We start from the raw sequence: 24,889 nt of genomic DNA on the forward strand, positions 1-24,889 counted from the left end.
GCTCTGCAGACATTTGGCAAGGGATGAACAAATGGGGACACTCACTTATTCTCTCCTCTTCCTCATATAGGAACCCGTTTGAGGGTGGGGGTTGTGGTTGGGCTTCTCTGAGCCTAATCTGGAACCACAGTGGATTGGAATTTCTTCTGAAAGGGTGAGGTGAGGAATGGTGGGCATGACTGTGCATCTAATCATCGCAGGCAAAAAACCGCTGAGCTGGCGTTAGCTCAGACTTAGAATTCTGTGAGATAAGGCTTACATTTTGGAGAGAAAGCATTTGTATTTCCTTTATAGTCCTTGTTTTCTCTCAGTAAATTTCCAGTGGGGCTTGGCTGAAGTAGAGCAGGAAGAGGAGGGACTGACAGAACTGGGGCTTACGTGGGTGCTGTTCCTTCAGCGTGCTCCAGGCTGCATGGCTGAGCTTGGAGATGATGTCCAAAGTCTCCATTGTGTACTTGGGTCCACGGCCAGTGGGGCTTGCCCCATGGTGTGCCTGCTGCCTTCAGAGCTGGGTCTCGCTATTTCTAGGCTCATGAGAAGACAGCAGCTGGCCTCTTACTCATGTCAGCAACCCAGCCTGGCCTAAGGTTTTGGCCCTGTGTGGCCGATTCATTTTTGTATCCCGAGTGCGTAGCTCAGTGCCTGGCATATGTGGGTCTTTAGTAAATATTTGCGAATGGTGATTCTCCATGAGGACAGTGTCTTCCAAGGAGCTCACTACAGGAAGAGCAGTGTCTGCTCTAACTGTGGCCAGGTGCAGACCAGCAGGGAGCAGTCTGATTTCTCTTCGGGCTCACCATCTGCTGTGCACCTTATTTTGGGTGTGGGTCCCCTGGGGCATATTGTGTCAAGTTCTCTTTCTGTCATTGTCTCTCCTGTACTTTGTCTTCTTGTGGGCAGGGACTGTGTGTTACATCTGGGTCCTCAGCACCTGGCACTGTCCTCACACCTGTGTTGGAAGGAAAGACAGAAACAGAGAAGAGGTCTGGGCCAGAATCTTGAACTGACAGACTATTAGACCCAGAGGTGACTGTCGTCCACGGCCTCCACCTCCATTCAGCCTTCCCGTGCTGTCAGTGGTTACCAGAAGTCGAAAGGCAGAGTCTCTCCCAAGGGCACTGGGCCTCCCAGAGCAGGGGACAGAATTAAGCATACATCTCTGGTTCTATACCCTGGCATCTTTCCACTGGTGGTCCTGAATATTTTCCCTGGCTTCTGTGTGTTAGGTCAGGATTTTGGCATGTTTGAATGTGTGTATATATGTGCACATGTGTATGTGTATCCTTACTTAAGTTGCTTTTTACCATTGTTGATCTAATGACTACTATCACTGAATGCCTTGCAGACACTGCCCTCTGTGACCATGAAACTCTGGGTATCCATGTTGCTGGTGGCCTGGTTTGGTGTCCTGGGCTGTGTGCAGGCTGAATTCTTTACTTCTATTGGTATGTGCCAACAGGACTGTTGTCTACCTGAGCAATCCTTGGCTCATGTGCCAGGGGATGTCACTGCCTGAGGCCTGTTCTCATTCAGGGTGGGATGGCCTCATCCACTGGTTTTGACCAGATCTGGGGAGAGCTGCTGTTTCCCCCCTCTGAGCCCTGGATGTCCTTCCTGGGAGCCAGCTGTCTCAGCTGAGCCTTCACCCTGGGTAGTGCAGGCTGCTCCTGGGCTGCCTGGCATTTCTGACCAACTTTCTCCTGGACTAGAGAGTAGTTCTGAGCAGAGAAGCCCCCAGGATGTCTGTGTCCCATAACATGACCCAACTGGGTGGCAGTGGGAGAATGAGATTTGGGGTTTCTTCCTTAAGGTGTCCTCAGTGCACTTAACATTCCCTTGGAGCCTCTGCCTCTCTCTTCCTGAAGCGGGGGGCCAGGACCATACGAATGTCTAGGCCTCCTTTAACTCTAGGTCCCCATGATCCCAAGAGAGTTGATATGCCCTTGGCCCAGGGGGCTGGCCTCTGTGCTGACGTTTTGTGCCTCAGGTTGGGAGCTGGATGTCCCTCATCCATTTCTTACTGGCCCTTTTTTCTCTCCCTTGCAGGGCACATGACAGACCTGATTTATGCAGAGAAGGACCTGGTGCTGTCCCTGAAGGAGTACATCTTGGTGGAGGAAGCCAAGCTCTCTAAGATTAAGAGGTGTCTAATGTCCTAAATCCCCACACCCACCCTGAGCCAGCCCTCCTCCCCTGCCCCACCCCCCACCCCCAGAACCCATCCTGGGTGCCCATAAGAGGAAGCCCTTGAGGAGGCAATGTGGGGCTGGCCTGGAGGTTACTTCATGCCAGTCTCCCAGAGTAGCTAAGTATGTGGGCTAAGGACTCACTGCTTTTTCCTTTTTAAATAGAGACCCCCTGAATCTCACCAGGAAAATTACCATAGGTCAAGATCCGTGTGTTAACCTTCCTTTTTCTCTGGTTCCACAGCTGGGCCAACAAAATGGAAGCCCTGACCAGCAAGTCAGCTGCTGACCCTGAAGGCTACCTGTCCCACCCTGTGAATGCCTATAAACTGGTGAAGCGACTAAACACAGACTGGCCTGCGCTGGAGGACCTTGTCCTGCAGAACTCAGCTGCAGGTGAGGGACAGTGAGCAGGTGGTTGGGTGAGCCAGTATGTCTGTGTGCTGGCACCTGGGGGGTGTGGGTCTGAAACTGTCCTGGGTCGGGGTGTGCACGTGCAGTGTGTGAACGTGCAGCCTGCCAGTCCAGTGGCTGTCATCTGTGTGGGGACCTGGCAGTTGTCTGTCCTTGCTTTTAATATGTTATAATAATCAGTTCTTCGGGATTCCCTAGTGGTCCAGTGGTTAGGACTCCGAGCTTCCACTGCAGGGGGCACGGGTTTGATCCCTGGTCAGGAGCTAAGATCTTTCATGCCGTGCTACGTGGTCAAAAAAAAAAAAAAAATCAGTTCTTGCCTTTTCCTAGTGTTTTTGGGTCCCTTTTTTTTTTGGTAGTGACTTTTTTCTAATTACGCTTTAGTAATACATATTTATAGAAACGTTGGAAAACACAAAAACAATCATATAAGAAAATTACAGTTCTTAATCCAATTGCCTAGTGATAATCACTGTTAAAATTCTAGTCTTTTTACACATGTATATACATTTAAAAAAATGGAATCATACGTATATATCGTGGAATGCAAACTTATTTGCTTCGAGGGACCAAATGAATTAACAAAAGTAAGATAAGTGGGCTAAGTGGTGGGACCAGTGCAAGCTGGGGAGCACGGGCCTCACCTAAATTCATTCCCATTCATATCTTTTATTTCTTTTCTTTTTTTCTTTTTTTTTTTTTGCGGTACACGAGCCTCTCACTGTTGTGGCCTCGCCCGCTGCGGAGCACAGGCTCTGGACGCGCAGGCTCAGTGGCCATGGCTCACGGGCCCAGCCGCCCCACAGCATGTGGGATCTTCCCGGACCAGGGCACGAACCCGTGTCCCCTGCATCGACAGGCAGACTCTCAACCACTGCGCCACCAGGGAAGCCCACCATTCATATCTTTTAGAAAGAAAACATTATCTGTTGGCAGATTTGTGACATAAGCATATACTGTTTTCCTGAATTTTTCAGCTTCTCTATATGTCCTTTAAATGTCCTTCTGCAACATGGTTTTAATGGCTGGACAGTAATATGTCATACTGGTGTAGTGTAAAACTGGTCAAGTCAGTGGATGTGGAATTGTTTCCAGATTATCAGCAATCTTACTCATATCTTTATGCCCATCTCTGATTATTTTCTCATGATAAATTCCTATAAGTGGGATTTGCAGGTTAGAGTATGAACTTATTTAAAGCTTTAACTGTGCTTAGTCTTTTACTATGGTAGTACTTTCTATGCTCTGATATTTTCCTCTTAGCAGGAGATGGAGGGCAGGCCTGGAGGTGGGCCCTTCTAATTCCAGCCTTGAGCCCAGCCCCCCTGGACTCACTGTCTCTTCTCCCTGAGTTGGAAGTGCTGATTAACTTCAGACTCATCGTTGTCTCTCGGGGGCTGAGGCGTTTTAGCCCTTATGGCCAGACTGGGCTGGGCTTGGCTGGGAGCAGGGTGGCCTCCGGGCAGGGATTGGTGAGCTTAGCCGGGCGGAGCTGTGCCCAGTGAGCTCACTGCCTCCAGAAGCCACGGCTGCCTTTCCCAGACCCTGCCTCCCAGCCTGAGCCTGTAGCTCAGAACTGGCTGTCCTGCCTGCAGTGTGGGAGAATAAGCCTGCCCATATGATCTTCTGTTCTCAAGTCTTGTTCTTCATACCCATCCCCCACCGTCAACATCTGGTTCCTCTGGAAAACCTTATAATTACCCGGAGGGAGACAGGACAGCCCCAGACAGCAATACGTTGTTTTCACCTCTTTCTTTCAGAGTTCTTTCCCCTGAAATGGGGAGAGGGGGAGGCAGGGAGACATGCTAACAATGTGGCTTTTTCTGGAAGCATTTTTTTCCCCTGGATTGTAAACTCATAGAGTCCCTGACCATGCAGCCGTGAGGAAGACAGGGTTGCAGCATCTTGGTCCCTGGGTCCCCAGGCAGGGCTAGAAGTGGGTGTTTGAGCCTGAGGTCGTGAGAGTAGGTGGCTATGGGTCCTGCTGCTCTGGGGAAGAGGCCAGAGAAGAAATGGCCTTGGACTTCCCCTACTAATTCTCAGCTTATGAGCACAACTGAAGCCTCTGAATCAGCATGGGAGGGCCTGGCCTCCACCTGGAGTCCTGAGATTGCAGGAGGTGTATATCTTGCTTTACAACTAGGGCTTGGAGTCCCCAAACAGCTTCCTTGGGTGCTTCTGTGCTCAGGGGCTCTCCCAGGCTCCAGGCTGTGGTCTTGAGCACCACAGTTGGGGAACTCATGCCCTGAGCTCATTGTGGGTCTGAGTGGTAGGAGTGCCCTAGTAAGCAGAGCAAGGCCCAGTGTGGTCTCTCAGGGGAACCATGCCGGGCTTATGCAGCCCCACCTAATACTGACCTTGGTCAGATGATTCTCCAGTCCCTAATCTTGGCGTGGGGACAGCACCAAACACCTCCAGGACTGTCATCATCACCCTTCTGGATGATAAGGGCCAGTGGTCAGTAATGAGTGGCCAGCTGGGCTCTCTGAGTTGACCACTTCTGTCCCTTGGGCTGTTCAACCTGAGATGTAGGCTAGGAATCTGTGATTACCTGGCCAGGCTAATAATCCTGGATCAAGCTTTTCCATGTGATTTGTTTTCCACTGAGTGGTCAGCAAGTCCTCCCTGAGTCCTTTCCTGTGTCCCTGTCAGTTACCCTCACTGTCCTCTTTTCCTTCTATCTCCACGCCAAGACTCTCAGATTCCCATGTGTTAATTAGTGTTAGGGGGCCTTTCTCTTCAGTTCCAAATGAGCAGCACAGGCAGTTGGTACAGTGAGGAGTGAGAAAGGGGAGGTCTCCCTGGACTGGAGCCATCAAGGAGGGCTTCCTGGAGGAAGGGGAAACAGCCTTTGAGGGAAGGGGCAGGGAGATTGCACTAGCCAGAGACCCTCCGCTGGGTGCCTGTCTGGTTCCAGGTGGAATTCTATCCCTGGACCAGGGTAACCTTTTGTTCTCACTCTCTCCTTTGGAAGGCTTTATTGCCAACCTGTCAGTGCAGCGACAGTTCTTTCCCACTGATGAAGATGAAACAGGAGCCGCCAAGGCCTTGATGAGACTTCAGGACACATACAAACTGGACCCAGACACAATTTCCAAAGGCGAGCTTCCAGGTAACTCACCACTCCATGCAAAGCCTGTCCAGCCTGTGTGTCTGCTGTGGTGTATGGACAAGGATGGAGCCACTGCTGACTCATGGTCTCTACGCTCAGGCTCACCACGACCTCTGGCTGTAGTTCTTTCTTAGGTTTCCAGTTGCTGTCAGTCCTCTATTCCCATGACAACTGTCTCCCCTCAGCCCCTGCCCCACCACCTCCCTCCGGTATTAGCCCAGGCCTGTCCTCTCTCAGCTCAGAGAATGCCGAGGTTGCTGCTCAGGACCTCCTTGGTCTCTGTCCCCAGGGCACCACTCAGGTCTGCATCCGCACCCACTTCTATTCCCCACCCTCCGATTTCATCTTGCCTAAGACTGATCTCTGGATTCATTGCCCCATGTCCTGTGTGCCCTCAGTTACAGTCTCTGCCCCTGTTCATTCTGTGTCCACCTCTCTGGACTCTTCTCCACATGCTCTGTTCTTGCTTATCTAACAAACCACTCCCTCAGGATCCAAGGTCCTTTTGAGTCTCTGCTGCTGACTGATTTCTTCTCCCTCCTGGCTAGGCAGCTGGAGAGTCATCCACACTCTTTCTCTACTTCCTTGGTTCCTATGTCCTCTTGAACACGCAAAGTCTGGCATCTTTCCCCCCCATTGGCCAATCCTGCCCCTGCAAGGTCACCAGTGGCCACTTGGCTGGTAAAGCCAGTAGACAGGTTTCAGGCAGAATGTTCTTTAGCTCTTCAGCAGCATTTGGCACACTGATTGCCCCATTCTTCCTGATAGTCTCCCCTCCTTTGAATGCTGGGGCACTGATCTTGGCTGTTTCTCTTTTGGCTCCTCTCTCTCTCATTTTTTTATAGGCCCCTTTTCAATTCGGTTGTCTGCCTCAGTATGTTTATAAGAAGACGTGTTGGGGTTTGGGGGCTATTAAAGGCCAATAAACCCAGGGATTCAGTTAGACTCCATTAGACCTTGGATGCCACCTCACCCGTGGGGACCCTGTAGGAGGCACAGTGGAGGGAATCACGGTGAGGGGGAGGGATGCACTGTGTTGCCGGCTGGTCAGGGCCTGGAGCCTTGGTACTGAGGAGTCCAGTGAGCCAACAGGAAGGAGTGTAGACTTCTCCTTAATCCTCACTCAGTCAGATTTTGGACCAAGCCAGGCAATGAGGCCAGAGAGAGAAGGTGACTTGGGGCACCTGCAGGATATTTTCACCCTGTAGCTGTGAGAATGGTTGGTGGGAAGAGAGAGCCAGGCATTGACCTTTTACATTCAGTTAACAGACCCGTGCATATCCTGGAGGGGAAATGAGGGGTGGATGGGAGTTGTTCCCCAGGATGCCACCCCTACCTGGTGTCTCCCTAAGCACCTTCTCCAAGTGAGCCCAGCCATTTCCATCACTTGAGGTATCACCTGTACATGGATGACATCCAGATCTGTGTTCCCTGTCAGGGCTTGTCTTCTGAGCTTTCAACCAGTGCAGGCAAATGGCTGTGGGACAGCTCTACTTGGATGTTCCTTGGACTCCTTAAAATTCACGTGTCCCAAACTGAAATCCTCATCCCTTTTTGAACTGTCTACTGTCTTTCCTCCTTACATCAGCAAAAAGCACTCCATCCACTGGCTGCTCTGGATTCTACCTCCCTACAATGTCTTTTGTACTTGGAGGCCCTAACTCCAGCCTCATGGTCACTTCTTTCTCAACTGGATTATTGAAATATTATTCTAATTTATTGTATACCTCCAGCTCACTCCTTAAAATCATCCTCCATGTGGTCTTAAGCACATATCTTTTTACATGAGTTCCTGATCACAATGCTTAACTTTTAGGGCTAAACCAAATTCCTCTTAATGTGTGGTTTTTGTGGTCCTGTGTGGCACCATCTCCCTGGCTTCCTTGTCTGTTGTACTAAAGCTTTGCCACTGCTCAGCTTCTTTGTTCATCCCACAACCTCTGCAGGAATACCATTACCCCCTTCAGCTGGGTTTCATCACGTGTGATTGCCCTTCAGCCCTCAGCTCTGCTGGCATTCTCCAGGGAACACTCTCTAGGGAGCAGACTTTCAAGTTGGCTTCTGGGAAGGATGCTGAGTGTCTGGGAGCCATTCTTGACATTCTTGGTATCTGTGAGACATGTTGATAATAGCTACTGATTATTACCACTCTGGGGAATCATAGGAGGCACTTTCATATGTCGTCTTGTTGAATTCTTGGCGCAAGTCCTCTAAAACTGATGGTATCATCTCTATTTAGAGATAAGGGACTAAGAATCAGAGGGGCTACGTAACTTGTCCATAGTCACACAGTTGTGGGGTGCCATAGTTAGGCCCACACAGACCCTGTTTTGTCCAGCTCACTCAGCTGTGTTATACTGCCTCCATCAGTGTTTAGTCCCTCGGCCTACAGAGCCAGAGATCTGTGGAGGTACGTGGAGAGTGAACAGGGACTCAAGGACCTCCCCACCCCAATCTGTGGTCTGCCTACTAGCTCTGTCTTGTGTTTACTCTCCCCATTTTCCTGTCCCACATTGTCTGTTCCTGAGCCATCATGGCGAGCAACGCTTGGTCTCTGAAGCAGCCAACACATTGCATCAGGGGTTTCATCCTGGACATCTTGGACATCAGGCAGCAAGAGCCTGCTTTGAGGCAACTCTTCCATGTCAGCCATGCCTAGGCTGCTCTTGATGGGGTTGTAGGGAAACTCCCTTGCTTTCCAGGGAGGGTCACAGCCTATAAAGCCTGTATCTCCCCATAGCTTACACACCACATCTCCTTTTTGACTTGAAACTCTCTTCATGGTCACTTTCCAGCGCTGAGCCAACAGCAGATGACCTGTAGTCACAGGACCTGCTGAATTGATCTTCACCAAGGGCCCCACCACCTAGTGGTCAAAGCTGGCACTGCAGTCTTATCTCTTGCTCTCCCTTGGCATCTGTCACATCACTCCTGCTCCTTCTGTTTCTTTCTCAGTGTTATTCACTCTGTCCTTTCTGTATAGGTGGTCTCTGGGGCCCTGGCCTCAGCCACCTTCTCTACTCTTTCCTGACACTATTTCTGGAAGCGATTATCTTCATCCATGGCTTTACCTGCCACCTAAGTTCTGTTTTTTTATATTTAACTTATTTTTCTGACTTCCAGTCTCAAATGGCCAGCTGCCTCATAGACATCTGCCATGTGGCTCACAGGACCTTTATACTTTCCTGAACACTATTCCTTGGGCTTCCTTGGCTCTTCCGTAACAAAGGACCCTTCCCATTTGGGGAGTCTGAAGTTAGGAGGTAGGCTGTGCACCCCAGCCCGAGGCAGGGCCAGCCTGGCTGTGCTTTCCGTACTAATGGCCCTTGGAGGTGTGTGGTCTGACATTCTGGTGGGGCTCTGCTGGGCTGATGCCCCCGACCCAGGGACCCGGGCTCCCTCAATGGGGGAATCTTTCTCCCTAACCCAGAGGCTCTTTGAGCCTGACTGTTTGCCTCTCCTGCTGCAGGAACCAAGTACCAGGCAGTGCTGAGCGTGGACGACTGCTTTGGGATGGGCCGCTCGGCCTACAATGAAGGAGACTATTACCACACAGTGCTGTGGATGGAACAGGTGCTGAAGCAGCTCGATGCAGGGGAGGAGGCCACCACATCCAAGGCCCAGGTGCTGGACTATCTGAGCTATGCCGTCTTCCAGTTGGGTGACCTGCACCGTGCCCTGGAGCTCACCCGCCGACTGCTCTCCCTTGGTAAGGAGGTTCTAGGGGAAGGTCAGATGCAGAGGGGGAGGTAGCAGGGGAACTGGTCACCCTGCTGGCCACTACCTGACTGCTCTCCAGGAACTGAGCCAGTCTGACCTGCCGCCTAGCCACTGACTAATGCTTTGCTGCTTTCAGGCGCAGTCCAGCTGCCAGCTAGCTCTTTACCCACTGTAGTTCTGGCTTAGCCCTTGCCCAATCACTGATGGATACACTCAGGCCTATGGCACCCGTGGCCCTACACATGGATTCCTAGTCCATTTCTAAATACGAATCCAGTGCTTCAGTGCATCTGCTGCTATGTAGGGTGGAGCCTATACTGCGTCAGGAATAGCTTGAGAGGCAAGCTGTATTTCAGGGTTGCTGCAGTGACAGTGACCTGACCTGTTAGAGCCCTGAGGTCTAACTGGTGGACTTGCCATGGCTTTGGTGATTTCAGTTGTCCTGTGGGGTTAGACTGAAGGGGATCAAAAGCACTGTGTCTTAAGAACCCATTTGTTCCACCTCTTACTCATATATGGGATATCATAGTCTGAGATTTCACAGACCAGCAAAGACTTCCTTTCACTGCTCCTTTTCATGGGCTTTGGGTCTGAGACCAGCTAGTGTGAATGTCTGTAAGATGGATGTGGGAAGAGAGCTTTTTTGGACTCTGTCGTGTTAGTAAGAGCCTTGTACAGGGAGTCAGGACACCTGGATTCCTCTTCTGAATAACCTAACCTTAATCTGTAACATCTTTGGGCCGCAGTTTCCTCATCTGAGGGGTAGCACAGTAATCCTGCCAAGCTTGCTCCTTCTTGTTGTGAGGCCCACAGGACAAAGCTGTGGGAGTGTCATGTGGCCCTTCTTGCCGCCGGTGTTTCAGCCTGCCTTCTAGCTGTGGCCAGCATGTGATGTCACCAGTAGTGGATGTACTCTAGGGGACGGCTGTAACTAGCACACAGCCAAGTGGGGAGGAGGAGGCAGAACTCTGGCCTGCTTCTCTGGACCTGTGTCCTTGGGACTTCCAGGGAATTCCGGAGGAGAGCTGTGTTGGTGGCTAAGCGTCCCCTGCGCCCCGCTCTTGTTGCTCATTTCTCATCTCTGACCAGAGTAGGGAGAACCTCTGTTGGCCTTTCCTCTACGACCAGCGAACTGTGCTTAGGTGCTGTGGAAGGCAGAATGCTGCGTGCGAGTGAGCTGCTGGGAGAGAAAACCACTTACAGAATAATTTCTCTAAATGATCTAACAGATGTTTGTGGTTTCCTTTTGCTTCTTCTTCTTTGCTTTTTCTAGACCCAAGCCATGAACGAGCTGGAGGGAATCTGCGCTACTTTGAACGGTTGTTGGAGGAAGAAAGAGAAAAAATGTTATTGAATCACACAGAAGCTGAACTAGCACCCCAGGAAGGCATATATGAGAGGCCTGTGGACTACCTGCCCGAGAGGGATATCTACGAGAGCCTCTGTCGTGGGGAGGGTGTCAAACTGGTGAGACACGTGGATGGGTCAGGGCCCAGGCTGTGGACCTAGACTTTGGCTCTGGACAGGCAGATCTGAGGAAGATGTTCCTCTGTCTGTAGGTAGTTTTCTCAATTCTTGCTGGCATCTGCTGAGGCTGACACGTGGGTGTGCTCTGAGGTATAGGACAGGAGACTTGTCTTCCCTGATGTCCTAGGCAGAGTTTCAATCCTCTAAGTTATTACTGAGCTCCCCTCCCCACCCCAACAGGGCAGCTTCTACTTGACTCACTATTCTGAAGAAAGCCATGAGTGTGGATGTGCCTTGGGCCTCCACTGAAGTCATGATCTCTAGCAAAGACCAGGCAGTTGCTAGAGTTTGGTGTGGGGTAGTGCTTCCTCAAGGAGGCTCAGGTGTGAGACAGTCTCTCGGTCTTCTCCATGCCCATGTCTGCTTGGCTCCCACTGGCTCCTCTGTCTAGAAAGACTTCTCCCTGGCCCTAGCCCTCCTGACCTACTCACATCTCTGTGAGAGGGGCCAGGGATTACACCCTGCTACAGGACTTGTCAACATGAGGTATTCTTGGGAGGGAAGAAACATTGCATGATTTGTGGGGTATCATTTCATGCCAGTCAAACTGAGGGGCTTTTGTTTTCTTCTCTGGTGAGGCGGGAGGGAGCGGCTGCTGGACATGGGGTGTGAGGCCAGTGTCTGCAGCCGGCTAGCCTGGGACTGAGGGTTAGGACTCACTCAGTTCAGGGCTTGTTGCTCTGTGCTCCCCAGACACCCCGAAGGCAGAAGAGGCTTTTCTGTAGGTACCACCATGGCAACGGGACGCCACAGCTGCTCATCGCCCCTTTCAAAGAGGAGGATGAGTGGGACAGTCCACACATCGTCAGGTACTATGATGTCATGTCTGACGAGGAAATCGAGAGGATCAAGGAAGTTGCAAAACCCAAAGTAGGTGTTTCTGCAGTTCCTTCTTGGGCCACTCACTCCTGGTACCATGGGGCAGTTTGGTTGCTCACCCGGCTGGCCTTTGCTTATGTCTTGCATGAGTCCACTGTCGGGTACTGAAGTACTACAGACTCAATTTGACCTTGAGGGTTCATAGTCCAGTGGGGGAAGAAAATTGAGGGAACCAGTATGGACAGACAAGAGCTGTGATAGAAGGGCACACTGGAAGCAGGGCAAGCCCACAGTGAGAAGTGTCACCTCACCGTGTTGGGGGCTGGTGTGTGGGCTAGTTTTTAGGAAGTTATGCCTTGGGGCACTGCCAAGCTGGGTCCTGTGGGTCTCCTGATTAGGATTGCAAAGAAGTGATTGACTTGGAGGAGCACGAACATCTCTACAGTATTGAGTCTTCTCATCCAAGAGCACTCTGGGTCTCTCTATTTATTCATATCTTTAAAATTGTTCTTCACCTAAGCCCTGCACTTTTCTTGTTAAATTTATTCCTAGGCAGTGTTTTTTTGGTTGTTGTTATTGTAACTTCACAAAAAACTGTTTCGTCGTTATGTTTTTACTGGTTACTTTATTAAATTAGTTTACTATTATATACTAAACTATTGATTGTAAAAATATATTTCATAGTAATAGCTAATGTTTACTGAGTTGAGAAGTGTGGCAGGCCCTGGGTTTTTTTGGGTTTTTTTTTTTGGTAAATTTATTTATTTTATTTTATTTTTGGCTGCGTTGGGTCTTCGTTGCTGTGTGCGGGCTTTCTCTAGTTGTGGTGAGCGGGGGCTACTCTTTTGAGGTGCACGGTCTTCTCATTGCAGTGGCTTCTCTTGCTGTGGAGCACGGGCTCTAGGCACATGGGCTCAGTAGTTGTGGCACGCGGGCTCAGTAGCTGTGGCTCACGGGCTCTGGAGCACAGGCTCAGTAGTTGTGGCACACGGGCTTAGTTGCTCTGCGGCATGTGGGATCTTCCCGGACCAGGGCTCAAACCCGTGTCCCCTGCATTGGCAGGCGGATTCTTAACCACTGCACCACCAGGGAAGTCCTGGCAGGCCCTCTTCTAAGTCCTTAGCATATGTTAACTGCTATGTCTATTTAGCAGGCTCTGTCATCATCTTCATTTTACCTGCAAGGAAACAGACATGGTGCAGATCACAGCTACTTGTTGAACTCACTTATTCTTCATTTGGATTTTAGCTAATCATCTTGGGTTGTCCAGATAGTATTAGCATCTGCAAATAAGAAAAATTTTGTTTTCTCCATCCTAATAGTTATAGTTCTTTTGTTTTTGTTGTCTTCTTGAACTGCCCAGAGCTTCTAGAGCATTTTTACAATAGGAATCTTTGTTTTGTTCATGAATTTCATGGAAATTCTTTTGGTATTTCATTGCTAAGTATGCAGTTGGCTGTTGGTTTTGTATATATTCATCATGTTATAAAATTATTCTTCTATTTCTAGTTCATAAAAGATTTTCTCCTTTTTGACATCTTTCAAAGAGAACTACTTTCTGCCATATCCCCATCCTTCTCCTATCACTGGTGATTAGAAGGGAGGATTTAGCTGGAGATCCTCTATTGCTCTGCTCCTAATAGAATTGTAGAGGCCAGGAGGCCCAGCACTCCTGGAGAGATCTAAAATAGGTTCCTACCCTAGGCCCTGGACTGTATCTTGGAACAGCCTTGGCTTGAGATACTAGGACATCTACGGCTCAGAGTAAGTTCTTAGTGTCATTGATGTCGCTGAGGGAGGGTCTAGCCAGTGTGTGTGGAGAATGGGGACCAGAAACACCTCGCCTCCTGCCCCCCAGCTTCCATTCCCTGGACCAGCTCCAGATTCCTCCAGGAAAGAAAACTGCTTTCTTGGCTGTCAGGTGGGAGAGGCACTGTTGTTCCATAACCTCCTGAGGGAGTTCTCCCTTGTCTCTCCGACCAAAGCACTAAAACATCGCTGTGTGTGTGTGTGTGTTGATGTTGGGTGCATGTGTGCACATGGGTGTGGCTGGGCAGTGTGGGCAGGGAGGAGCGTGTTGGGAAAATTTGTCTTTGAACAGAAGCCATGTGAAGAGCCAAACATGTTGGCTATTACAAGCTGACCTCTCCTTTCCGGAGCCTGTGAGGGACAGATGCTATGCTGGCTTTGAAGTAGGGCCCATGAGCTTAACTTGTCCTGTGGGGAATGCCTGGCAGCTGCCTGTGGGTCTCTGGTCTGCTTTCAAAATAGCCCTGTCTATCCCTGGGAGCAGAGCCCCAGCTGCCCAGAGCCTCCCTGTGGGTGTCAGGCCAGTGCTGTGGCTCACATGTTTGGGTGGGGTCTAGCTGCAGCTGCAGTTGTCATCAGGAAAGAACCGTAGATGCGATCTCAGGGAAGCTCTCTGCTCTGGGTGCAGTGCCATCCTACCAGAATGTGCTGCAGCAGCTCGTGTCCAGGTTGGTTGATCTCACCTCCTGGCCAGTCTTCTAGTCCATCCACCCCCTCCATCCCTTCTGCCACCTCTTGCCCTGACCTCTCCCTTACATCCTCACTGGCCTCCTTCTTCCTGCTTTGACGCCTCCTTAGCCAGCCCTCCATGATGTCTCCACAGTGATCCTTCTTACATTCAGATTGTGGTGTCCCTCCTCTGCATAAAGCCTTCCCTGCTTCTCATTGGTCATAGGTTGCATCCAGCCCAACCCCCACTTGCCTCCTCAGCCTATTCTCATCTCTTTGCTCTGAGTTCTAACCCACAGTCATAGTGCCACATCCATTTTCACCTCTGGGCGTCTGCATCACTGTTCTTTCCCTGTTCCTGTAATGTTCTCCCACCTGGCTAACTCCTACTTACCCTTCAGATCTCAGCTAGGTGGTCCCCCCTGTAGGAAACCATTCTTGACCCTGTAGACTGAGCTCCCACAGACATTGAGCGTCCCCTCTCCCAGCACCTACCATGCTGTGCTGTGATTACCCAGCTAGTTTTCTGCCTTCCCCACTTGACTGAGTTGTATGAGGGCAGGGGCCATGTCTTAGTCACCCAGCAGTGCCAGGCACATAGTAAGCACTCATTAGGACAGTCCACAGCCGAAGCACTGGGGGCTGGCTCCAGGCAGCAGGTCCTTCCTGGGAGTATCACTGCACCAGTCTGTGGAGACTGGGGGGATATGAGGTAGGTGAGGTGGGGTGTGTGTGTGCGTGTGTGTGTGTGTGTGTGTGTGTGTGTGTGTGTATGAGTGAGTATGTGGAGGTGGCTTCCAGGCAGCAGTTTACTTATTGCACCTTGTAGATTCCTTTCCTATTCTATCATCTGACCTCGCAGGCCTCCCAAGGTAGTGAAAACTGTGCCTTCTTTTTTTGTTCCTTGCAGCAGTGGGAGGCCAGCGTGGGCTGGTGCAGTAGGAGAGTGTTTGGGTAGGTTTCTGGGCAGAGAAGGCTGCTGAGGTTCAGAAGGACAGTGTAGTTGACCACGTTGAGAGGAGCATGCAAGATTGAGGCTCAGGGATGGCAGCACAGTCTGAATGTGGTAGGAGCAGCCAGGTGCAGGAAGGTGTGGTGGATGGGCCTGGTGAGAAAGGGGCTGTCCAGGCAGATGGGCAGATGGACAAAGCAGACTCCATAGGCATAATTCTGCAGACAGCATGGACCTGGGAGGGAGCAGGGGCAGGCAGCAGCCAAGCAGGGTAGTGGCCAGGGTCTGATAGAGCAGGAATTTGGAGGCCCCAGACCACTGCCCTGGCCTGGCTTGCAGGATCATGGGGCCTTGGTTAGAGCCACTGACTGCAGAGCTCCTTCCCGCACTGGCCTGATTGACAGATCAGGACCCAGTCTCTCCAAGAAAAAAATACTCAAGGCAAAGAATGATACGTCTGCCCTTTCTTCCTGCCTTCCAGCTTGCACGAGCCACTGTTCGTGATCCCAAGACAGGTGTTCTCACTGTTGCCAGCTACAGAGTTTCCAAAAGGTTAGCAAAGGTGATGGTGGTGGCGGGGTGGCTGCTCAAGCCCCAACTCCTGGGCCTCCCAGTTCCTATTGAAGTGAGGGTGGCTTGGCTTGTCCTCCCTGCTGGCACCTCCCCTACATGGAGCACTCATCCTGTGCTGCCTGTTAGTGCTGGCCCTGATGCTGGGGAGAGAGTGCAGAACCGCATCGAAACCTGCCTTCCCCACCTTCCTTTCTCTCCCTCTTGTTTTGGCTTAGCTCCTGGCTGGAGGAGGAGGATGACCCAGTTGTGGCTCGGGTGAATCTTCGGATGCAGCACATCACAGGCCTAACAGTAAAGACTGCAGAATTGTTGCAGGTATGGCTTGTTTCTGGGAACCCTGGAGTTGGGAAGGGAGTATTTCTAGCTAGATGTTCTTCCAGGGTGCTCAGGGCCAGACATAGGGAGGCTTGCCCAGTAAACGGTAGGACTGCAGGATGCTATGAGTATGGAGTGGCCTCGTGTTGAGAAGCCAGAATTAAGTATGCCCACTGGCATTCAACAATTAGCATTGAACAAATGTCAACTGAATGTCTTTTGTGTGCCCAAGTATCATACTCGGAGCTAGGGATCATTGGTGGGCATGGCAGGCCCATTTATGTCTTCTTGACTACAGAAGCTGAAATCCTAAGTTGTTTCAGGGACACCTCTAAGAGCTATAAATATCTTCATGGGTCATGGTTCTGAGTCATAGTCAAATGCACTTGGAGGTAAAGTGTTCTGTAATACATTGGTAGCATTGAGAGGCCTGGACTGGTTGGCTGGTGAAGGTGGAATGCTCCTTTCTAAGTACCCCCTTGGGACCCTGGCCTCCTGTTTTGCATTTCAGAGGTGATTGTGAAGAAACATGGTAGCACCATGCTGAAAATTTTGGGTAAAGCTCCTACTAATGTGTTGTCTGTTCTGTTGAGTTCAAATCAGTACTGGCCACACTCCCTTCTGAACATCCCAACTTCTCGGTTCTGCTGTAAAATGACAATCTGAGACACTGCCAGAGAAGTTTCAATGGCATTTTTCTTGAGCCCCCTGGATCTGTCTGTTTGGCCAGAGTTCCCGTGTATTTAAGAATATCACACTTTACCTGATCAACCATGGCTCTTCAGTAGAATACTGAACTGAGATCACTTGGAAAAGATTCTCTGAACTTTTGCCTGGACACATACAAGCAAATCAGCACTCATTTCCCCCCCATAGCTGTGTCAGCAATCAAAACCAATTTTGAAGGTCCTCCTTATGAATTTATGTGAAGTCCACCAGAGTTTCTAAAAACATGCTGATTATCTTACAGTCCTGTGAAATTTTAATATAATTTTTTCATTTCAACTCAACTTAGTGTTGAGTTTGTAAGCCTAATTGTTGGGTAAGTTCTGCAGACAAGCACATCAAGAGAGGACTTCTGCCACGTCTCCCACTTTCCTCTTACGTGTGAGGACACCACCATTTCAAGAGCGATAGGGGCTCTCCATGCCCTGGGTGCATCCCTGTTGGCGTAGTTGTGATTCATATCTTCCTGGAGCAGCTTTGTTATTGTTGTTAAGACATCTACCACTGCATATCAGAGCCTGTTAGGACTGTTGTGGCCCTTACTGAGGATGATGTTCTTCTTGGTTGCTGATTCTGTACCCTGGACCAAGAGGCTGAAAAGAGTGTACAGGACCTGTGCCCCTGTTGCTCTCCTGGCTGCACCCTCTGAACCCTATCTCACATGCAACCCCAGAAGACAGCAGCTTCGTGCTTGGACTGGCTTCTCTGCCACAACCCTGGTTTCATCTTAACTGATATCTTGTCATTTTGTAACTCAATTGATGAATGGGATCTGAATGCCGCAACTCCAGTGGAGGGGCTTTTATGGTCAGGGCTCTTCTGGAAGAAGACCACAGCTGCCAGGAGGTTGAGACACCATTTTTGTTTGCTTTCATTCTCTAGGAACTGTCTTGGCATTTTCTTTGCCAGCCAGCATTGTTGAAACCTTTGATCCTACATGGTCTGAGGATAGGAACCTGGGTTTCAGTACCTGTCTGTGCTCATTCCACATTCCATGCAGTGTGATACATGCCTAGGCACCAGCAACAGCCTTCTCACCAGGGTCCCTACAGGCTTCTGGAAATGAACTGGTTTTTATGCTATCTATTGACACTCTTTCATCTGTAGTCGATGTGTTTGCTATAGATTATTTGGAAGAAAGGGCAAAAGAGGTTTTCTTTTGAATTTGATGAGGGCCTAAGAGTGGAAGAGATGCTACATTGCCAGAATTCTTGAAGATTGAAGACACTTCCGACTAGATGTGTCAGCCTCACCAAATAAGTGATTTCTAACCATTTTTCCCCTTCATTCTGACCTCAGTACCATAAATACCCGCATTTTTCAAAGGACTGATTCTTCTACTTTTGTAACAAATGAATACCTCCTCCCAGGAATCAGTTTTGATTGTTATTAAAGGTATGGGTCTGTGGCCCTGAGTTTTCCCAGATGGTGATTCTGATGGCTGCACATCCGGAAGTTCCCGTGACACTTGTACTATTTGGGCACAGTATTAAAATAGTATAGGTGTAATAGCTTTAGCACCATGATCAAATGTGATTCCCAAAACTGTTAAAAGATGAGCCAGCTGTTAACAATACAGCTTCTTTCATTATCCCCAGGTAGTGAAAGTTTAAGCACTCCATCCAACAAGTGGGAGTGTTGGAAAATGCAGTCATACCCTGCTGCTCCAACAGCAAGCAGCAACTGAATTTTCCTGAGTGCACTGGCAAATTGATCACAGTCATGTTTAAAATTTTCTTCAAGTTCTCGACTATAGTGGATCCAAAGAAAAAGCATTTGTAATGTCACTTCATCAACTGCTCTAGAACTTCCCTGCTTAGATGAACCTCCAGGCTTAGGGTCACCTGCTGACCTCCTTGCACTAGGCCTCCTTGCACTGTTGATAGGATTTCTAGCTATTTTTGGTGTGGGACTCTTTTTTTTTTTTTAATTGTTTAAAAAATAAATGTATGTATTTTTGGCCTCATTGGGTCTTCGTTGCTGGGTGCGGGCTTTTTCTCTAGTTGCTGCGAGCAGGGGCTACTCTTCGTTGCGGTGCACGGGCTTCTCATTGCGGTGGCTTCTCTTGTTGCAGAGCAGGGGTCTAGGCGCGCGGGCTCAGTAGTTGTGGCGCATGGGCTTAGTTGCTCCACGGCATGTGGGATCTTCCCTGACCAGGGCTCAAACCTGTGGCCCCTGCATTGGCAGGCGGATTCTTAACTACTGCGCCACCAGGGAAGCCCCTGGTGTGGGAATATTGAAGGCTAAAGCAGTATATGACAGCATATTTTCTCACTGATTCTGATTCTTCATATCAACATTTTAATTTTTTTCGACATGGAAAAATCATGCTGCCGAAAATCCACATTCATCACATTTGATAAATACTGTTTTTTACTCCAAGAGGAGGATTTTCTCTCTTGTAAAGCTCACCCTTCCTCTCTCTCCCTCATGTCCATGGGTCGCCATTATTGCCAGTTTTGCAGCATCTTTCACCTGTTAGAATTGCCAAAACGGGTATACAAAATCAATTTTCTGAGGACTAATATTTGAACTCCAAAGGTGTGTATGGTTTCATTAAGATACAGTAACCAAGTGTTCCCAGATGGACATTGGTGGTACCATTTGGTACATCAGCTTTCATGTCAGATTCTGTATTTTGTCTTGAACTTCATCTCTCATCTAGCTACTGAAGCTAAAATAACCATTGTGATTTAGGACTTATATTGTGCTGATAAACTGTTCATAAAGGCATTTATGATTTCTAATCCAATTAGTGGCACCTGAGGTGGCTCAGGCCCTATTCCAGGTCCAGGCTTCCACTGGGGGCACTGAGGTAGAGCAGCAGTTTTGGTCCCCCTGCAGCCAGCCGCCCATTCCCTGCTGCTTCACTTGGATGCAGAATTACTCTGTGCAGTGTACCACTGTGAGATGGAGTGGGATTTGTTTGTCCTATTCAGACTGACCAAGAAGAGCTTCTGGGGCATGGTGACAGAGGTGACAGGAGCACTGCCAGGCACTGAGTAGCTTCCAAACTAGCATTTAAAAAAAAACCCAATCCTGAGTTTGTTGTTGGCATTCTTCTGGATTACCATCTCATTATCTTCCAAATAATCAGGGCCCAGGCCAGGGCCTGCCTCAAGGAGGGCTCCCTCTGCTGCTGCCCTGAAGGGCTGGAGCTTCTCCACAGTGGTCATCTGCAGCTTGCCCATCTTTTCCTTTTTGGGAAACCACATTTGTGCTGCACCCTTCCTCTTGGACACAGCTGTAGACCTGTTTGCAGCATTTGTTCTGCCCATACTGGCAGGGGATAGTTACCCTCCTTAGAGAGGTTGCTCTTGGGGATCTGGTTGTTACCTAGGGAGATGGGCTGCTTCAGGGTGGTTCATGCTGCTAACAGTCCAATGCTGTTTTTTCCCACCAGGTTGCTAATTATGGAATGGGAGGACAGTACGAGCCACACTTTGACTTCTCTAGGGTAAGGCCCAAATCACAGGTGCTTTCAAGGGCTCTGCTGTAGCTGGTTTGAGAAGGCTGGAGCTTTTAGGAGCACTGTGGCCTTCACATCAGGCCCCCCTGCCTCAGCAGGGCCCCCTCTTTGTTGCTGGAGAAGCCCAAGTCCAGAGCCAAGTGCAGCCCAGCTGTTTCCCCTGTGAGGTCAGGAGTAGTCCCCCTGGCCCAAGCCTGCCATTCTTTGCCCTGACTCTAAAGCAGAGGACCTCACTAGGTCTCTGTGAAAGCTGTTCCTGCCCCCTCTCCCCCATGCCTGGCCAGGGTTTCCTTTGCAGCCTTGGCCCCTGGTCCAGGCCAATATATGGAACACATACTTAGTACCTTCCCTTGACCTTTTTGGCCCCAGTCCTGTGGGTGGCGGGTGAAGTCAGTTGCAAACTCGGGTGAAAGTTGTTATCTATTGCAGCGACCTTTTGACAGCGGCCTCAAAACGGAGGGAAATAGGTTAGCGACGTTTCTTAACTATGTAAGTATTGGGTACAGGCCCACTGTTTACTCTCACTTAATTTTATAGAAGGATGAGCAAGATGCTTTCAAGCGTTTAGGGACGGGGAATCGTGTGGCCACGTTCTTAAACTACGTGAGTATGACGCGTGCAGTGTATGGGCCTTAAGGGGAGCCTGGGTCCAGAGTGCTCTCTTATATCCACTCCTGTCAGAGCTGATACCACCAGCTGTTGCTTGATGGCTGGGCCCTTCTGGCCCTCAGCGCCCGTCTTGGCTGGAGTAGAGAGTTGCCCTTTGTTCCCATTTGTGTGCTTCCCCCAACCCCCGTGACTTTTACATCCCTGGCTCCTATTAGATGGCCCAGAGCTAGTCTGGACTTTTGGGATGGGTGTCCTGGAGGGTTCCCTGCTTGGCAGCAGAGTGAGGAGGTAGCTTGGAAGTGCTCTTAGATGAAGCTGCCTTCGTTTCCCCAGAGCTCAGTGGCCTGCCTGCCTGCCTGCCACCTGCTGCCTGTACTCCAGCCACAGGTTGTTGGGTTTACCTCTCACACAAGGAACAGTTTCCTCTCCCCTCTGCTGAGACAGCCAGGTCTAGAGAGGCATAGAAGCTGTCAAGTAACTTAGAGACAGAAGCCTGTATCCACTTTTCCCTTTGGTGTCTCGTTTAAGTTTTTATCATGTGGTTATTATGTGCTGGGGACTGCCGTGAACATGCTGGTGAGCAGGACATTTGTGGTCTCTCTTAGGCTTACGGTCCTAATATGAAAGACTTGCTTTTAAACATAGGAGAGGTAATTGTTTAGTTACCATAGTGATAAGTGCTTTGAAGAAGTAGTGCAGAGTTGGGGTTCAGAGAAGGCCTACCTTGGGAAGTAACATGTCGGTTGAGACTTGAAGATTGAGTGGAAATTAGTTGGTGGAACATGATTTCTGGTAGAGAAGAGAATGTGTGGAGACCTGGAAGAGGGAAGGAGATTGGGATGTTGGAAAAAGAGAAAAAGGGTTGTGGGTCTCAGAGATAGTGCATTAATTTGGGGTGGCTAGAGGGAGAGGCTGGTGAGACTGCCAGGACCTTCAGGTTCTAGGAAAGAGCCTGGATTTGATCCCCACTCTGATGGGAAGCCATCAGGGGTTTTCATCTTATTCGTTTACCATATGTCTGTTGGGTGCCTTTCAGTCTGTCTGGTATGTGTCCTGTGGAAATATTTTAGCTCTACGTTTGATTACATTACAGGCAAAAAACTTGAAGTAAGAGACAGATGAGAAAGAAGTGGTGCTTTGGGCATGAGCTGAGGCACGCTCTGTGGGCATGAGTGCAGCCTTGCTATTGTGAATATTGTGTTCCATTTAGTTTGAGGTTTTACTGTGGGAGAAAGCAGGCCTTCTGGAGACACAGTGCCCTAGCTGGCCCTGGGGACGGTAGCTGTTCTGGGAAGGTGAGGGTCTGACTAGACCTGCACGTTACTCAAGCCAGAGAAACAGAATCCATAGTTGGGACCACAGATGGTGTTAGAAGCTGCAGGGAGCTCCTGGTCAGGGAAGCTCACAGAGCACAGTGGCTTAGGCAGGCCAGCCTGGATGAGGATAAAGGGGGTGGGGTCAGTCAGGCATTTTCCCAGTACAGACTCAGATTTTTCCCACTTGAGGACAGCCAAGATATTGGTATCCTGCAGGCCTACATCTCTCCATGGCATGGAGACTGTCCTGATGAACCACACAGATTAAACAGGGTTTAGGGAGGGGCAGGGTGTGGGAAGAGCCTTTCTTGGCCAAAGGGCTGGTGGTGGAGTTGTTCATGCTCACAGGAGGGTGATCCGCATACTTTGTCATGTCCTTGGTGGCTCAGTTGCTCTGAGAGCATTGAGTAGAAGGGCCAAGCTCTATGCCTTGTATTCCCAGATGAGCGATGTGGAAGCTGGTGGTGCCACTGTCTTTCCTGATCTGGGGGCTGCACTTTGGCCTAAGAAGGTAAGTTCTGGTTCTTGTGGGTCGAAAGTTGAAGTGCAGAACTCAGACCTCATCCATGTCTCCTAGTCCCATTCTCTGGCCTGCTTGAATATCACTTTGAGGGGCCTTAGCCCCTTCCTGCCTGAACCCTGACCTGTGGTCTCAGCTTCCATCTGGCGAGATGGGATGGAGAGGGAAGTCCCTTCAGGGCCAGGTGGGATTCCAAACATCCACGCTACCATGAAGGGTAGGTGCTTTCTGGGGAGCTTCTCTGTACTGGAGTCCCAAAGCCCTGTGCCCCTGGACATGGGAAAGTGAGGGTGTTTCTACTCAGGGAGGGCTCTTTGGTACTCGGGGTCAGATCGTTGAGCCCAATATCTAAGGGTGTTGTATGACAGGGCTTCTCTTTCCAGGGTACGGCTGTATTCTGGTACAACCTCCTGCGGAGCGGGGAAGGTGACTACCGAACGAGACATGCTGCCTGCCCCGTGCTTGTGGGCTGCAAGTGGGGTGAGTGGCTTAAGCTGTGGTGTTGGCCTCTGGGCTCTAGTGGTCAGCCTGAGACTCTGAGCTGGGAGACAGTTGCTGCTAAATTTTCACAAAGCCAAGACTGTCTCCCTTTTTGAGATTTGGTTTTTTGTTTTTGTTTTTTCTTGCTAACAGGTAGTCCCACCCAGCCATGTTGCTGTCCACTCAGCTAGTTATGTGCCAAGACAGCTGGTTGGGAACACTCCCAGAGATGCCTAGAGAGCTAAGGAAGCCCCAAGGAAGAATAGCTACATAAGCATTGTAGGTCCAGGATGGCTCCCCAGAAAAGTGGACTCTGGCAGGGGTTCTGAGGTTGCAGTGGGGGAGAACTGGAAACAGAGAGGAGAGGGTGTCCCAGGCAAGCAAAACCCACGTGGAACAAGGCACAGGCTAAAACCAGCATCATAGGTGTGGGGGCTGGCTGCCTTTGTCTCTTGTGCAAGGGGAGGCCCGTGGCACAGGGGCCAAGAGATGAGGCTCAAGTCTGGGACCAAACTGTGGAGGCTGAAGTTGAGCTTTATTCTGGAAGCAGCTGTGGTGAGTCATAGAGAGGCTTGAAGCAGGATGTGACAGGAAATGATCACAAAGAGATAAGTTTATAGCCCTCTTGGAGAGTTATGGGGATAAAGAGTGATAGGTTCAGAGAAAATTAAGCAAATGAAAAAGAAAATGAGAAAAGAAAAAGTTGTACAAGAAAGCAAATATAAGTACAGTTGACCCTTGAACAAAGCAGGGGAGGAGCTTCAAAATGGCAGAAGAGGGCTTCCATGGTGACGCAGTGGTTAAGATTCCGCCTGCCAATGCAGGGAACACGGGTTCGGGCCCTGGTCCGGGAAGATCCCACATGCCGCGGAGCACCTAAGCCCCTGCGCCACGACTACTGAGCTTGCGCTCTAGAGCCCGTGAGCCACAACTACAGAAGCCCATGCGCTTAGAGCCTGTGCTCTGCAACAAGAGAAGCCACTGCAATGAGAAACCCGCACACTGCAACGAAGAGGAGCCCCTGCTCGCCGCAAGTAGAGAAAAGCCCGTGCGGATCAATGAAGACCCAACGCAGCCAGAAAAAAAAAAAGATGGCGGAAGAGTAAGATGTGGAGATCACCTTCCTCCCCACAAATACATCAGAAATACATCTACATGTGGAACAACCCCTATAGAACACCCACTGAACGCTGGCAGAAGAACTCAGACCTCCCAAAAGGCAAGAAACTCCCCACATATCTGGGTAGGGCAAAAGAAGAAAGAAAAAACAGAGACAAAAGAAGAGAGATGGGACCTGCACTAGTGGGAGGGAGCTGTGAAGGAGGAAAGGATTCTACACAGTAGGAAGCCCCTTCATGGGTGGTGGAGGGGGGAAGCTTCAGAGCCACGGAGGAGAGCGCAGCAACAGGGGTGCGGAGGGTAAAGCAGAGAGATTCCTGCACGGAGGATTGATGCCTGCCAGCACTCACCAGCCCGAGAGGCGTGTCTGCTCACCCGCCAGGGGGTGGGGGTGTGGGAGCTGGGAGCTGAGGCTCGGGCTTTGGGGGTCAGACCCCAGGGAGAGGACTGGGGTTGGCTGCGTGAACACAGCCTGAAGGGGGTTAGTGTGCCACAGCTAGCCGGGAGGGAGTCCGGGAAAAGGTCTGGAGGTGCCGAAGAGGCAAGAGACTTTT

At 50.2% G+C, this 24,889-nt stretch overlaps 1 protein-coding gene across 7 annotated transcripts in view; it reads left to right on the forward strand.

Annotated features, from left to right (window-relative positions):
* Positions 1–24,889, forward strand: part of P4HA2 (prolyl 4-hydroxylase subunit alpha 2) — a 42,538-nt gene that overhangs the window by 7,578 nt on the left and 10,071 nt on the right. For 5 of the 7 annotated variants that reach the window (XM_060008880.1, XM_060008882.1, XM_060008879.1 and 2 more), the window contains 13 exons: positions 1,346–1,445; positions 2,047–2,143; positions 2,431–2,582; positions 5,575–5,712; positions 9,182–9,421; positions 10,706–10,899; positions 11,653–11,829; positions 15,690–15,760; positions 15,997–16,096; positions 20,226–20,279; positions 20,829–20,894; positions 22,659–22,727; positions 23,120–23,216. In XM_060008880.1, coding sequence (XP_059864863.1) covers positions 1,346–1,445; positions 2,047–2,143; positions 2,431–2,582; positions 5,575–5,712; positions 9,182–9,421; positions 10,706–10,899; positions 11,653–11,829; positions 15,690–15,760; positions 15,997–16,096; positions 20,226–20,279; positions 20,829–20,894; positions 22,659–22,727; positions 23,120–23,216 — 1,555 coding nt within the window. Of the gene's footprint in view, positions 1–1,345; positions 1,446–2,046; positions 2,144–2,430; positions 2,583–5,574; positions 5,713–9,181; positions 9,422–10,705; positions 10,900–11,652; positions 11,830–15,689; positions 15,761–15,996; positions 16,097–20,225; positions 20,280–20,720; positions 20,781–20,828; positions 20,895–22,658; positions 22,728–23,119; positions 23,217–24,889 lie in introns of all 7 variants that reach the window. The other 2 variants (XM_060008886.1, XM_060008883.1) reach the window with 2 other exon arrangements.

Source organism: Delphinus delphis, chromosome 3 (genome assembly GCF_949987515.2).
Source record: "Delphinus delphis chromosome 3, mDelDel1.2, whole genome shotgun sequence".
Classification (NCBI taxonomy): Eukaryota; Metazoa; Chordata; class Mammalia; order Artiodactyla; family Delphinidae; genus Delphinus; species Delphinus delphis.